General features: G+C 44.0%; 1 protein-coding gene across 1 annotated transcript in view; it reads right to left on the bottom strand.

Moving 5' to 3' along the window:
- The window catches only part of LOC134910469 (serine palmitoyltransferase 3-like), a 273,308-nt gene that overhangs the window by 177,853 nt on the left and 79,526 nt on the right, over window positions 1-15,929 (bottom strand). The window contains exons 4-5 of the mRNA XM_063918542.1: window positions 9,915-10,063; window positions 6,966-7,090 (exon numbers count right to left, since the gene is read on the bottom strand). Coding sequence (XP_063774612.1) covers window positions 6,966-7,090; window positions 9,915-10,063 — 274 coding nt within the window. The remainder of the gene's footprint in view (window positions 1-6,965; window positions 7,091-9,914; window positions 10,064-15,929) is intronic.

The following is a 15,929-nucleotide window of genomic DNA, read 5'->3' on the forward strand; positions in this document are numbered from 1 at the left end:
CGACTTTGGGATATTCAAAATCCAGCCATGCTGTTGCAACACTTCCTGAGAGTGCGCTACGCTGATCTGCAACTGCTCCCTCGACCTCGCCTTTATGTGGAGATCGTCCAAGTATGGGATAACTGTGACTCTTTGCTTTCTCAGGATCACCATCATTTCTGCCATTACCTTGGTAAATATTCTCGGTGCCGTGGAGAGCCCAAACGGCAACGTCTGGAATTGGTAATGACAGTCCTGTACCACAAATCTGAGGTACTCCTGATGAGGCGGATAAATGGGGACATGCAAGTAAGCATCCTTGATGTCCAGAGACACCATAAAATCCCCCTCTTCCAGGCTTGTAATGACCGCTCTGAGCGATTCCATTTTGAACTTGAATCTTTTCAGATAAATGTTCAGGGACTTTAAATTTAATATAGGTCTGACCGAACCATCCGGTTTTGGTACCGCAAACATTGTGGAATAGTATCCCTTTCCCTGTTGAAGAAGGGGAACCTTTACCACCACCTGCTGGAGAAATAGCTTGTGAATTGCCGCTACCACTACTTCCCTTTCTATGGGGGAAGCTGGCAGGGCCGATTTTAGGTAACGTTGAGGGGGCATCACCTCGAATTCCAGCTTGTATCCCTGAGACACAATCTGTATAGCCCAGGGATCCACCTGTGAGCGAACCCACTGGTGGCTGAAATGTCGGAGACGCGCCCCCACCGCTCCTGGCTCCACCCGTGGAGCCCCAGCGTCATGCGGTGGATTTAGTGGAAGCCGGGGAGGACTTCTGTTCCTGGGAACTAGCTGTAAGGTGCAGCTTTTTTCCTCTACCCCTGCCTCTAGCAAGAAAGGAAGCACCTCTGACCTTCTTGCTTCTTTGTGCGCGAAAGGACTGCATTTGGTAATACGGTGCTTTCTTAGGTTGTGAGGGAATATATGGCAAAAAGTTTGACTTCCCAGCAGTAGCTGTGGAAACCAGGTCTGAGAGACCGTCCCCAAACAATTCCTCACCCTTGTAAGGTAACACCTCCATGTGTTTTTTGGAGTCTGCATCACCTGTCCACTGCCGAGTCCACAGGACCCTCCTGGCAGAAATTGACATTGCATTAATTCTAGAGCCCAGTAGGCAAATGTCCCTCTAGGCATCCCTCATATATAGGACAGTGTCTTTGATATGCCCCAGGGTCAGCATAATGGTATCCCTGTCCAAGGTATCCATTTCCTCAGACAGATTATCTGTCCACGCTGCTACAGCACTACACATCCACGCCGACGCAATTGCCGGCCTCAGTAGAGTCCCTGAATGTGTATAAACAGATTTCAGGATACTTTCCTGCTTTCTTTCTGCAGGATCCTTTAGGGTGGCCGTATCCTGCGACGGCAGGGCCACCTTCTTAGATAAGCGTGTGAGAGCTTTATCTACCCTTGGGGAGGATTCCCAGCGCACCCTGTCCTCTGGCGGGAAAGGGTACGCCATAAGTAACCTTTTGGAAATCAGGACTTTCTTATCTGGGGAATCCCACGCTCTTTCACATAACTCATTTAACTCATGTGAAGGGGGAAAAGTCACCTCTTGCTTTTTCTCCCCATACATATAAACCCTCTTGTCAGGGACAGGGTTTACCTCTGATATGTGTAAAACATCCTTCATCGCTATAATCATGTAACGTATAGCTTTTGTCATTTTTGGTTGCAATTTTGCATCATCGTCGTCGACACTGGAGTCAGAATCCGTGTCGACATCTGTGTCAACCATTTTGGATAGTGGGCGCTTTTGAGACCCTGAGGGCCTCTGCGCTGTAGGATCAGGCATGGGTTGAGACCCTGACTGGCCCGAGGTATCAGCTTTATCCAACCTTTTATGTAAGGAGTTTACATTACCATTTAACACCTTCCACATATCCATCCAATCAGGTGTCGGCACCGTCGGCGGCGACACATCAGTCAACTGCACTTGCTCTGCCTCCACATAGCCCTCTTCGTCAAACATGTAGACACACGCGTACCGACACACCACACACACAAGGGAAGCTCTAAATGAGGACAGGACCCCCACAAGGCCTTTTGGAAAGACAGAGAGTATGCCAGCACACACCCCAGCGCTATATAACCCAGGGATTACACAGTAACTTAGTGTTTACCCAGTAGCTGCTGTAATATTATTAATGCGCCTAAATTTATGTGCCCCCCCTCTCTTTTTTACCCTTCTACCGTGATTCTGCAGGGGAGAGCCTGGGGAGCTTCCTCTCAGGGGAGCTGTGGAAGGAAAATGGCGCTGGTGAGTGCTGAGGAAGAAGGCCCCGCCCCCTCAGTGGCGGGCTTCTGTCCCGCGATTTTTTTGTAAAATAAATGGCGGGGGCTCATACATATAACAGTGTCCCACTGTCTATATGCAGCTTTCGCCAGGAGGTATCAATTGCTGCCCAGGGCGCCCCCCTCTGCGCCCTGCACCCTACAGTGACCGGAGTGTGTGGGTTAGTGTGGGCGCAATGGCACACAGCTGCAGTGCTGTGCGCTACCTCATGTGAAGACAGGAGTCTTCTGCCGCCGATTTCGATGTCTTCTCCGCTTCTGTCGGCTTCTGTCTTCTGGCTCTGCGAGGGGGACGGCGGCGTGGCTCCGGGAACGGACGACAAGGTCAGGTCCTGTGTTCGATCCCTCTGGAGCTAATGGTGTCCAGTAGCCTAAGAAGCGCAACCTATCCGCAGTTAGTAGGTTTGCTTCTCTCCCCTCAGTCCCACGTAGCAGAGAGTCTGTTGCCAGCAGAAGCTCTCTGAAAATAAAAAAACCTAACTAAAATACTTTCTTATTAGCAAGCTCAGGAGAGCTCACTAAAAGCACCCAGCTCTGTCCGGGCACAGATTCTAACTGAGGTCTGGAGGAGGGGCATAGAGGGAGGAGCCAGTGCACACCAGATAGTACTAAATCTTTCTTTAGAGTGCCCAGTCTCCTGCGGAGCCCGCTATTCCCCATGGTCCTTACGGAGTTCCCAGCATCCACTAGGACGTTAGAGAAATTACTAACTACACAAGGTATGGCTATTAAATAACAAAGCTGTACTTGTAAAAAATAAATCATACTGCACCAGTTTGCAAGTTTCACCCCTCTTGCACAGGTAGTTTTGCTGTCACACAACCTTTGAAAAAATTGTGTTTTTCTATAGTTCTAAAGTAGAGCAATGTGTTAACATTTTTAGTTAAATGGAATAAAATGACCACCGAAGATTTCCGTATGCTAGCTGAGGTTTACGGAGCAGATTTATTAAGCTCGGTGAAGTGATAAAGTGGAAGGTGATAAAGGACCAGCCAATCAGATCCTAGCTACCATGTCACAGGCTGGGTTTGAAAAATGAGTTAGGAGCTGACTGGCTGGTCCTTTATCACCTTCCAATTTATCACTTCACTGAGCTTAATAAATCTGCCCCATTATGTCTTGTGCATGAGTGTTTGAGTAGCACAAATGTTTTTAAGATGATTGTGAGGATGTTGAAGGCAATGAACGTCCCGGAAGGCATTGTACATCATAAACAAACGAAAATGTGGGGGGGAAATTAAAAAAAATGTTTGAATTGACCGTTAACTCACCATCCGAATGATAGCAGAAATAGTAAACATAGACAAAGAAAAGGTTAGGAAAGTTATTCATCAAGATCTTAACATGACCAATGTTTGTGCTAAGATGTTTCCAAGATTTCTCACTGCCGAGCAAAAAGTAAATGGAAGGCGAATTTGTACATTCTGGAACAAATTCAAGCAGAATCACATGTCTTAAGGTGCATACACACGGAGCGATATAACTGAGCGATTTTGACTATATAGTCAAAATCGCTCAGAAAGTTAGTGCAGATCACTCCGTGTGTACACAGCCAGCGATAGCGATGCGCGTCCCCGCTAGGTCGCTATCGCTGGGAAAAATAGTCAGTGCAGGCAAGTCAATTTTGGCTATGTCGCTGCAAAAGTTAGGCAAAATCGCTAACACTTTAAGAGGCCAGCGATTTTTCCCAGCGATAGCGATGTGCAGGCGGCGGTGGTGCGGGCGGCGGCGGGTTGTGGCGGCGGGTTGTGGCGGCGGTGCGGGCGGCGGCGGGTTGCGGTGGCGGTGTGGGCGACGGCGGGTTGCGGCGGCGGTGGGTTGCGGTGGCGGTGTGGGCGGGGGAAATTTACCTTTCTATTGCAGAGTTTGGCAGCGGAGCGGTACCAGTTTCAAAAATGGCGCCTCAGCGTCATTTTTGAAATTCAAGATGGCCGCCGCGAGCCAATCACGGCTCGCCGCGTCATCGCCCCGCCCCCTCCCGCTGACTTATATAAGTCAGCGCGAGGCAGCGGCTGTCAGTCCGACGGCGGAGGAGGAGCGGAGAAGAGCTCCTGAAGACGCCGTGGAAGTCCTGGATGGGCGGCGGCTATGCAAAAGAGCTTAGCAGCCGCCGCCCACCAGGTGAAGATGCTGGAAGTCCTGGGAAGGCGGCGGCCATGCAAAAGAGCTTAAAGGCCGCCGCCTCCCAGGTGAAGACGTCGTGGAAGTCCTGGATGGGCGGCGGCTATGCAAAAGAGCTTAGCAGCCGCCGCCCACCAGGTGAAGACGCCGGAGCAAGACCCCAGAAGCCCTGGGGAGGTGGCGCCCCCCCAGGTGAAGACGCCGGAAGCCCTGGGAAGGCGGCGGCCATGCAAAAGAGCTTAAAGGCCGCCGCCCCCAGGTGAAGACCCAGTTTAATAAAGGATTTTTAAAAGAATGTGTTGTGTGTTTTTTTTAATATTTTCTTTACAAGTGGACTACAGGTGCCAGCGGGCCCTTTATGTCCGGGCATGCTGGCACTTGTGGTTCTCCAAGTGCCAACATGCTGGGGCAGGCTTGCTGGGACCTGTAGGCCTCCTGTAAAGAACAATATTACTAGTGAAAGGCTATCAGCCTCCCATCCACCGGGCCACGGATGGGGGGGACAGCCTCGGGCTTCACCCCTGGCCCTTGGGTAGCTGGAGGGGGGGACTCCTTGATTTAAGGGGTCCTCACTCCTCCAGTGTACCCCAGCCAGGGGTGACTAGTTGGGGGGGTAATGGCACGGCCGCAGGGACCAATATAAAAGTGTCCCCCGGCTGTGGCATTATCTCCCTGGCTAGTGGAGCCCGGTGCTGGTTTGGAAAATACGGGGGACCCCTATGTCTTTTGTCCCCCGTATTTTTTAAACCAGGACCGGACGCAGAGCCCGGTGCTGGTTGTCTAAATATGGGGGAACCCTACTCATTTTTCCTCTGTATTTTAACAACCAGGACTGTCTCAAAGAGCCCGAGGCTGGTTTTACATAGGAGGGGGGACCCCACGCAAATTTTTTTTTTAACTTTCAGCTATTTAAATACCAGCCACCCTGTAAAATCGTCCTATATATGACACTCATCCCCTTATTTAAATGAGATAGTCAAAATCTCCCATAGCCAAAATCTCCCATAGCCAAAATCTCTTGCATAGTTAGACAAAATCTCTGGTAAAGTTAGTCAAAATCTCCTACTGCCAGTTCAAGGGAAAAGTTAGTCAAAATCTCTCATAGCCAAAATCTCTCCGTGTGTATGCACCTTTAGAGTTATTGCCTGTAAAGAAACATGGATCTTCCTGTACGATCCAAGAGACACAATGCCAGTCCATGCACTGGAAAATACCATCATCACCAAGACTGAAGAAGCACGTCACAGCAAATCCAAATTCAAAGCCACGTTAATCGTTTTCTTTGATATCAAGGGTGTTATTTCGGCAGACTCAGTACCAGAAGGCGCAACAGAATTAACATTACTACAAAAATGTTCTAGAAACTTTGCAGGGAAGAATCAGAAGAAAGAGGCCAGAGATATGGAAAAATGGTTTCATCCTCCATCAGGACAACGCACCAGCCCACATAGCTCTCTATGTGAAGCAGTTTTTGGCCGAGAAACAGATTGCAGTGCTAGAACACCATCCATACTTGCCAAACCTAGCTCTGTGTGACTTCTTTAATTTCCATAAAGTAAAATCTTTAGTCCAGGCAACCCATATTGCATCAGTTACTGAGGTAAAGAAGAAAACGATGGAGCTGTTGAGACCAGCTGACAGATAATGAGCTACAGCACGGCTTTGCCCAATGGAAAATAAGAATGCAGTGGTGTGTGGATGCAGAAGGGGAGTACATAGAAGGGGAACGGAGTTAAAATGTACTTAAAATAATTCAATGTAAATTATAGCATCAGTCTCGCTATTTAATAGCCACACTTCGTACCATGTTAAGGGGGAAATTTAGCAAAGCTTGGAGAAAATGTAAAGTTCCACCAATTAACTCCTGTAATTTTTGAAACACAGCCTGTAAAATGACAGTTAAAAGCTGATTGGTTGGTACTTTATCTCTCACCAAGCTATGATAATTTTGCTCCTTGCATTTCATTAAAGGACATTCATTAAAAAACTATTGGCTTCAATGTCACTAATTTTCATGATGCATACTGTGTTAACAATCTAAATTCTAGGTGAGCAATAATTTGCAGGGAAATCATGGATACTTTTAAAGCTCCCCTAAATTGGTTTCCTTGTTCTGTAATAGGCCAAAATAATGGTTGCTGGTGGATTTAGCCGTTAAGTGTTCCCCAAACACTCTGAATATGTCCCAGCAATAACCATTTCACAACAGAGCTCAACAGCATTCCATGGATGGATAAAAGCACTACAAGATTAGATCTTTGGAATGACTGAATTGTACAAACCAGCTAGTTCTACTACAAAAGATTTACAGCGGTAAACAAACTGCACACTCCTGTCTTGTACATATTAATGAAAACATATAGGCACGGAGAACTGTTTGCGTATCTTTTCACTCTGTTGTTTCAAAGACAATATTTCCATTAAAGCAAAAGTGAAAACAAATACTAGTACTAAAAATAGACTTAATTCTAATGATGGATGGAAAATACTTTATAATATAATATATGTTTGCTGGGTAATTTTTTTAAGTTTTATGAAAGTACCTTGCCAACCAGTGCTGGGATATTTGTTGAGTTAGTAGCAAAACCCATGCTAAATACCATAGCAGCATCTGCATCGAGGAACTCCGCAACTAAATCTTCCAGCTCTTGGTGTTTTTCCAAGTGCCCTGAAAAATAATTGTACAAATAACATTTTTTTTTTAAATATATAATTAATATATACAGACACCTATGCATACACGTAAACTCGCACAGGCTATAATTTCTGATTAACTGTATCAATGTTCGTCAATTGCAGCAAGTGTTAACATGAAAACTTACAAAACATTATGAATGACATTTATACAGAGCAATAAATGCTTGGATAAACTGTACCGTGTAAGTGTAAAATAAAACAGGTCAATGAGTCTAAAGGTGGGTACACACTAACAGATATATCTGCAGATCAATTGATCTGCAGATATATCTATGGACGGATCGAGCAGTGTGTTCAGCATACACACTGCTCGATCCGTCGGGGACTGACGTCATGAACTGGGCGGGCGTGTACACACGCCCGCCCAGTTCACCTGTCAATCACCGCCGGCAGCCGCAGCATGTGTACGGCGTACACACACAGCGACGCGCCAATATATCGGTAGATATATTGGCCGTCGGCTGTGCTGCGCGGCCGACGCGATACGTCTGTGAACGACGGAGTTCACAGACGTATCGGCCGTACACACTGGCCGACGGTCCCGCGATATATCGGCCGTTCAGGAGAACGGCCGATATAATCGACCAGTGTGTACGGGCCTTTAGCCACATCCCGCTACCATAAAATTTTGCACTCCATTCTGTTTATTGCATAAAATAATACACACCAATAAGCAGTGGAGCAAGTAGAAATGGGCGTGGTCACATGTCATGAGGTGGAATGGTCAGACAAAACTAGGGGGGTGGCTACATGACAATAGAGGCATGGCCACATTATAACACACACTGTTATGCCCCTTACACATTATGCCAGACACCGTAATGCCTACTACATATTATACCACACACCGTAATGCCTACTATATATTATACCACACACCGTAATGCCTATTACATATTATGCCACACACTGTTATGCCCCTTACACATTATGCCAGACACCGTAATGCCCCTTACACATTATGCCAGACACCGTAATGCCTACTATATATTATACCACACACCATAATGCCTATTACATATTATGCCACACACAGTTATGCCACTATCACCATTTTACAAAAATGCCCCGTATAAAGTATGCCACAGTGGTGGGCTGCCATCATCATATTTTTTAATGGTACGCCGTACCACCCTACTTTCAGCACTGCCCATAAGCAAATGCACAGGTCTGTGTGGAAAGGGGGGGAAGGGGTGTGTGTTCCAGCTGCCCTGAAAAATCCCCTTCCAGCCATAAGCTCAAATCATGACCATAAAAGCAGGCGTATATAATATGATAGCGCTGCTGCCAACATGCAGTATGAGAGGGCGGAATAGAGCTGCTGCACATGCTCCTGAGGAGATGGACACTCCCACTACAGGATCACAAACACACCGTAGTGACATGGCTACACCCGTTTCTCTCGAGCCACGATACAACAGGATAGCTTATTGTCTGCAGTCTGCCAGATAACAGACTTAGGGATTTATTTATTAACATTATTTTTACTAAAATAATGTGAAAAAAGGTGTTTTCACACCCTTTTCACATTATTTTAGTATCACCTGAATGTATTAAAGGGCATTTGGAGCAGTTTTCATGAAAAACTGCTCCAAACCCTTTAGTTCACTTTTTTTGTAACCCACATCGCATTCCCCATACTTATAATGGTAAATGTGATGTGGCCAAATTTACTAAAAAAATAAAAAATAAAAATATAAATTTGAAAAAATACTGCAGTGTGCCCTGTGATAATCTCGCCAGCTCAGGCACTGCGATAATGTGCCATTGCCCAGCTTTCTCTGCCCCTGGCAGAGAAAGCTGAGCGGGGACCCGGCAGAGTGATCAGCTGTATATGTCTGATGGACACACAAGCTGATCACAGTGTAAAAATAAAAATATACAGTAAAAAAAAACAAAAAAAAAACATACACACCTGTCTAGGGAGCTGGTGTCTGCTGCTCTGGCAAGCGCTGCCGGGGCGCCGTGTCCCCCATATGCTGCACTCTGACCCCGATGCAGTAAAGTGACGCTGCAAAGCGGCAGCGCACTTTACAGCACCGGGGGTTACAGCGCAGGAGAAGGACCCACCGCCCGGCCGCCTCCTGAAGCAGCGCGAACCGGCTCCCTGGACAGGTGAGTATATTGACCTTCTGGGGGTGAAGGGGGGGGGGGGGGGGGGCAGGGTCTGCGGTGCGTGTAGGTAGTCGCAACTAGGGGTCGATTATCGCAGTGCGAGTTGGGGCGATTTTATCACCTGCGGATGGTGATAAATAGGCCCCTTAACATGAACTCTATTTCTATAGGTGTCCAGAAAAAAATAATATACAGACGTCATGGAAAAAACAACAATGTATTTGAGGAGAAAAAGTAAAAAAAAAAAAAAATCCAGTTGAAATCCATCAATATCAGCTATAGTAATGGCTGTGTTAAACCATTTCTAGTACTTAAAGGGTTCAAAGAATTGTTTGAATACACATGTCATGATGGGATACGAAATGACTGTTTTTAGAACCATTGCTGAACAATGCAAGGTAGCGCGTATTAGAAGGGAACGCTAGATGAACAGCTGTGGAACATTTTCAATGCTTTGGAAAATGCTGGAAGAACTGAATGACAAGTAACATAAGATTAAAGCTAAGCAATAATGTTTAACTTGCCATTTATATTGTAGTACACATGTTTTCAATAAATGTTGTTTCCTCAGGCCTAGAAAAGTTAGAACAGTTGCCAGTGTATAATATTGAACAAGGATCTTTAAGCTGTAGTCATTTTCCACAGTCCAGTAACCACAGCAACATACTGGGTGTCCTTACCCATTTCTTGCCTGGTGCTGCACACGGCAGCTCCATATTGCTCCAATATATTCTTCACTGAGCCCAGGGACTCTTCATTGTTCTCTGCAAACCCCAGGTAGTTATAGGACCCCATGTTTATCACATCCTTAATTACTTTTCCAGTGAACCTAAAATAAAACAACATCCATTACTTGGTCAGTCAATTTAACGATTATAAGTTGATATCCATTTAACATTTTAACTTAGGTGACCCACTAAGCACCATATCAGGCCCTGTCAATGCTTAGAGTGCAACTCCATATATTCTGAGCAAATTATACTCCCTGCTAATTCCTTTTGATGTAAATACTCCATGGCAGCCAGGTAGTAAAAAAATGCCCCCTTTGGGGTGTGAAATGTTATGTCGACATTCATAATGTTGAGTTGGCATGGCATTTTCTAGCGTTAAAAACCCTACCCTAACAGTATGGATGGTGTAATGGTTTGCATTACTGCCTCACAGCACTGAGGTTGTGGGTTTGATTCCCACCAAGGTGGTTTCTTCCAGGTACTCCAGTTTCCTCCCACAATGGTGTTCCACCTTTTTTTCTGTGCCTTCTACTGATTTCCCAAGCTGGGCTGCCAAGAATTATAATTCACAGTTTCTCCTGCAGCATTCCATGGTAGCCATCACATTGGGAAGTATCCCAATAAATGCCATCATTTGGGTTACAGGAATACCAAGCCATATATGCCGTAATAATCAGTTATGTCCCCCAAACCGAGTCAGTACAGGAGAATATATCCAATGGATAATATCTAGAGAAGACTAGTAACATAAACCCAGTATATGCCAGTTCACCTCAAACTACGCTCCATACCCCTGTCCAGCCTTCACCTCTAATCTTACCAGTCCACCTGTCCTCTTCTGGTGATCTGTCCCAACCCATCACTGCGGTGGGAGCCACTGCTCATGAAGGTGATGGGACAGGCCACTCTCGATTATTATACAGATGCCCAGCCTGCTGCTTTACAAAGCTCTGTCAGCTAGGCTTTAGACTTTTTTTTCCTCATACAGTTTATTCTCATTTTCAGCTATGGGCAATGGGTAACAAGATGGGAGCACGTTTCTTAGTTAATATGAAAGTAGAAATATGAAAGCAAGAAAGTAGATTAGATCTCTGTACACCATCTTCAAAGATATTTAATAAAAGAGTTCTTTGAACCATACAGTGCCTATAATTCTCCAGCGTCTCTGGCAAAGGTAACTGATGCTAGGAAAATTCCTTTCAGAATCAGTCATTCATATCAGACGAGCTTCCAGCTTTGGTTCAAACCATGCATCTATTACTGCCATAGATGCTAAACTGAGGTCTCACTGTGACACCATTGAACTGATGCAAGGGCAAATTCTTTTCACCGTTTGGTAGAAATGAATTATTAATTTGTCTGAAGCCAACTTGCTCCCCAAGAAAACAAAAACTCAATGCTGATGCTTATAAAACTTGTGGCTAAAGCAAACCACATACTGGGTCCATCATGTACAAAATCTAGGTGGAGGTGGAACTATTGCTGCATTTTGATTCATACCATGTCGTCCTAACTCTGTAAGACACTGTTGAAGATTTATTTTTTGTTGACTGCTCGACTGTTAAATACGGACTCCAATACTTACTTTTCTCTTAGCAGTTCCTGTCCAGTTGCCATGCCATGAAATATGGGATCCGGTCTGAAGATCGACAGTGTCTAGGTCGACAATGTTTAGGTCGACCACTATAGGTCGACAGTCACTAGGTCGACATGGATGGAAGGTCGACAGGGTTTCTAGGTAGACATGTGCTAGGTCGACAGGTCTAAAGGTCGACATGAGTTTTTCACATTTTTTTTTCTTTTTTTGAATTTTTTCATACTTAACGATCCACGTGGACTACGATTGGAACGGTAAAGTGTGCCGAGCGAAGCGGTAGCGGAGCGAAGGCACCATGCCCGAAGCATGGCGAGCGAAGCGCGCCATGCGAGGGGACGCAGTGCACTAATTTGGGATCCCGGTCACTCTACGAAGAAAACGACACAAAAATAAATAAATTCCTCATGTCGACCTTTAGACCTGTCGACCTAGCACATTTCGACCTAGAAACCCTGTCGACCTTCCATCCATGTCGACCTAGTGACTGTCGACCTATAGTGGTCGACCTAAACATTGTCGACCTAGACACTGTCGATTTGATGAACCACACCCATGAAATATAGCTGCTCTGTACCTAAAGAAAATGGTAGAGGCTCCTGAATGAAGTGGTAGAGCGTATGGTTCTTCTTGAAGCATCTCCAAGGCTACTGGGAATCAATAACACAGTTACCAAAATTGAAGACTTGTCGTCACTTCAATTTTCTCTTTCTTGATGTTTTTCAGCATACAAGAGATGAAAGGAAAAAGGAGGAAAGTAGGGATAGATGTCCAACCACAATAACCTCTAGAAGAAGGTTTAATCTCTATCAGTAGCTGGAAAACCTCCGGAAATCAATCCTCTGAAATTACTTGCCTGTGGTGCAGATAAACTGCCACTACCTGCTCTTTACACATAACATGGAATGACTTTAGATTTGTTTTTGACAAAGATATCAATGTTGCTTACACCATTATATCTTTATTTCTGGTGCCTCTGGCTACCAATGTTCTTCTATTTTCAGAGAATACTGAGAGATGTCTTCCCAATAACAGTTCATTTGAACCATTTACCTGCTTTCAACTCTAGTTTAGGTGTTACGGTTCTTTTCTTCCCTTGATCATGTCCTGTGTATTGTCATTTTAAGGATGTGATGTGAACTTACCCAATTGTATCTCTTGGTATTCTTTGATTTTTTGATACTGCAATTTAGAGATGTCTGTTTGTAATCCCAGAGAGTCAGTTGAAGACATGTTGAATTATACCCAGGGAACCACCCTTATGGTGGAAGAAAATTAGTTGCAGAAATTCTCTTACTGTTCTCCATATTTGATGTGCCAAGCACTTTATATTGTGGCATCTTTTTTTCTGACAAAGTTATCAAGTTTTGTATGGTATTTGTGAATTCTGCTAGAATATACTGTATGTTTGTTGTGAAGGAATGAGCCAACTCAAATGGATTATAATACAGCCTTGCTTCTGCAGATAAAAAGTTATGACCCATAATAACTGGGTTTTACTGCTTGTTTTGACTTTTCTAACAGCAGTGTTGTCCTGATATGGCCACAACTTGCTCCTTACTTTCCAGAAATTCTACCACTAATGCAACAAGAACCTTTGTGAATCTGAGAAATTGTTGAACTATCATTCCAACAGAAATAACAGTCCTGAAGATCTATGAATTACAGAAAATCTCTGTTGCATATGGCCATGAGGACAAAGTTCATTGATTCTATGTGAAACCGATTGGTATAGACAAATCTGTTCCATCTCCTCAGGGGTGTGGTATATGTAGACATTCTGAATGCTCATTATGTTGACATTTTACAAGCTGACATACCATTTTTTTAAATATTTAAGCCCAACTCGAAAATGTAGTCAACATAATGTAATGTAAATGATGACACTTTACATGTTGACATTTTGAACAGATTCCTTCCTCAGAGTCAGGATAGTACAAAAGATTCCTGAGGTTTTTATGATAAGTAACAGTTGAGATCTTTACTCCTCAGATCTAATGGCACCGAGGTTGTACACATTCGGACGATAGCCATCACAGGGTTCTCAGATTTGGTTTTTAAGGTTTTTTTTTATCTTGAAGCCTCAACAAAGTTTTCTGGAAGAAGAAATATTTTGCCAAGCTATATTTACACTGGAGCATCCAATCAAAGGGTTATTCTAGCCATTATTGTTGATTCCATAGATCTTTCCTGAAGTAATGGTGTTCAAGGAATCTTTACACAGGATTTCAATTCTATTTCTTAGTAGGTATATAAGATTTACTTTGTCTGTACATCTGCATATAGGGGGTAATTCTGAGTTGATCGCAGCAAGTTTGTTAGCAATTGGGCAAAACTATGTGCACTGCAGGTGTGACAGATATAACATTTGCAGAGAGAGTTAGATTTGGGTGGGTTATTTTGTTTCTGTGCAGGGTAAATACTGGCTGCTTTATTTTTACACTGCAATTTAGATTTCAGTTTGAATGCACCCCACCCAAATCTAACTCTCTCTGCACATGTTATATATGCCCCCCCCTGCAGTGTACATGGTTTTGCCCAACTGCTAAAAAAATTCCTGCTGCGATCAACTTGGAATTACCCCCATAGTGTTCCTCCCTCCTCTGAGGGCTCTGGTTACAGAGGTTATGTATACCAGACTTCAATGTGGATCCTGAAGTACTATAATGTCTTTAAACACAATTCTCCATCTTGTTATCCATGGGAGCTATAAGAGGAATTACAGGTCTAGTAGACATACTGGCTCTGGCTGTATCAAGTTTATGGTAGCAAGAAGGTCCAAAGAAAGTCTAGTGTAGTCGTGATTCTTACTTTTATGGAGAATAGGTGCTCTTGTCAATCAAGGTCTCTTCACACCTACATACTGTCCAATATAGTAATGGACAAGGCTACACACCAACAAATGTAATATTTGCAATAACTGCTCATTTGTGCTTTTTATCGTGCAACCAAACATAATAGAAGCGAGCAAATGTATTGGTGGAGAACAATGACCTCTTCTTCAGCACATGCTCCATAGGGATTGGTCCACCTAACACCATAAACCTTTCTTTGTTCCAGGGAAAGTACATGAAAAGCATTGAAAAATTAGTTCCTTTGTGATGATTTCTATTGTATTATAAACTAATAAAAATAATGTTTGTCGTACACTCCAAAGATTAAAAAGTTTTTAAAAAATTAAAAAAAAAAAAAAAAGGTAAAATGAGCGGTGTTTTTTTGTTTTGTTTTTTAAATATTTAATTTGTTGACATGTAGCCTTGCCCTTTACTATACTGTAACAACTTTAGGAACCAGGCGCCATTTCTGTATATCTTTGCCATTAAATTGTTACATATGTTATTATCGGTTATCATTAGATTGACGTATCTCCACCTGTAACCATTCCTTTAGGAATAAACCTTTAATCACCCGATGTACCGCCAACACTGTTCTTACGGCTGATCTCCTCAACAAGGGACTTTTGTTTTGACATTGACGTTATGGTTTCATTCATCCTCAGGGATTTTTATATATGTGATTAGCAAAACACAAACATTATTTAGATCAATAGAAAACATTGTATGGATAGGCACTTGGCGCGAGTACATTAAACACAACATAACTAGACATTTGAATGAAAAGTCAACTTCCCTTTTGTGATGGGGTTCACATGAGAAGTGCTTTTGTCTTGGTGCTCATATACATGAAAAGGAAATAAATACAATTGTGTAACACAATAGAATATAGGGGGTCATTCCGAGTTGTTCGCTCGTTATTTTTTTTTCGCAACGGAGCGATTAGTCGCTAATGCGCATGCGCAATGTCCGCAGTGCGACTGCGCCAAGTAAATTTGCTATGCAGTTAGGTATTTTACTCACGGCATTACGAGGTTTTTTCTTCGTTCTGGTGATCGTAATGTGATTGACAGGAAGTGGGTGTTTCTGGGCGGAAACTGGCCGTTTTATGGGTGTGTGTGAAAAAACGCTACCGTTTCTGGGAAAAACGCGGGAGTGGCTGGAGAAACGGAGGAGTGTCTGGGCGAACGCTGGGAGTGTTTGTGACGTCAAACCAGGAACGACAAGCACTGAACTGATCGCAGTTGCCGAGTAAGTGTGGAGCTACTCAGAAACTGCTAAGAAGTGTCTATTCGCAATTCTGCTAATCTTTCGTTCGCAATTTTGATAAGCTAAGATTCACTCCCAGTAGGCGGCGGCTTAGCGTGTGCAAAGCTGCTAAAAGCAGTTTGTGAGTGAACAACTCGGAATGAGGGCCATAGTCCTTATGAGGACCTAAATTCTTTCCCTGGAAGGTTTTCCTGGGGTATATCCAAGGATCAACAAATGCAAAGCGCAATTACCCACTGCTGTTTTAAAGAAATACCTGAGTAAGCT

Source organism: Pseudophryne corroboree, chromosome 4, assembly GCF_028390025.1.
Source record: "Pseudophryne corroboree isolate aPseCor3 chromosome 4, aPseCor3.hap2, whole genome shotgun sequence".
Lineage (NCBI taxonomy): Eukaryota > Metazoa > Chordata > Amphibia > Anura > Myobatrachidae > Pseudophryne > Pseudophryne corroboree.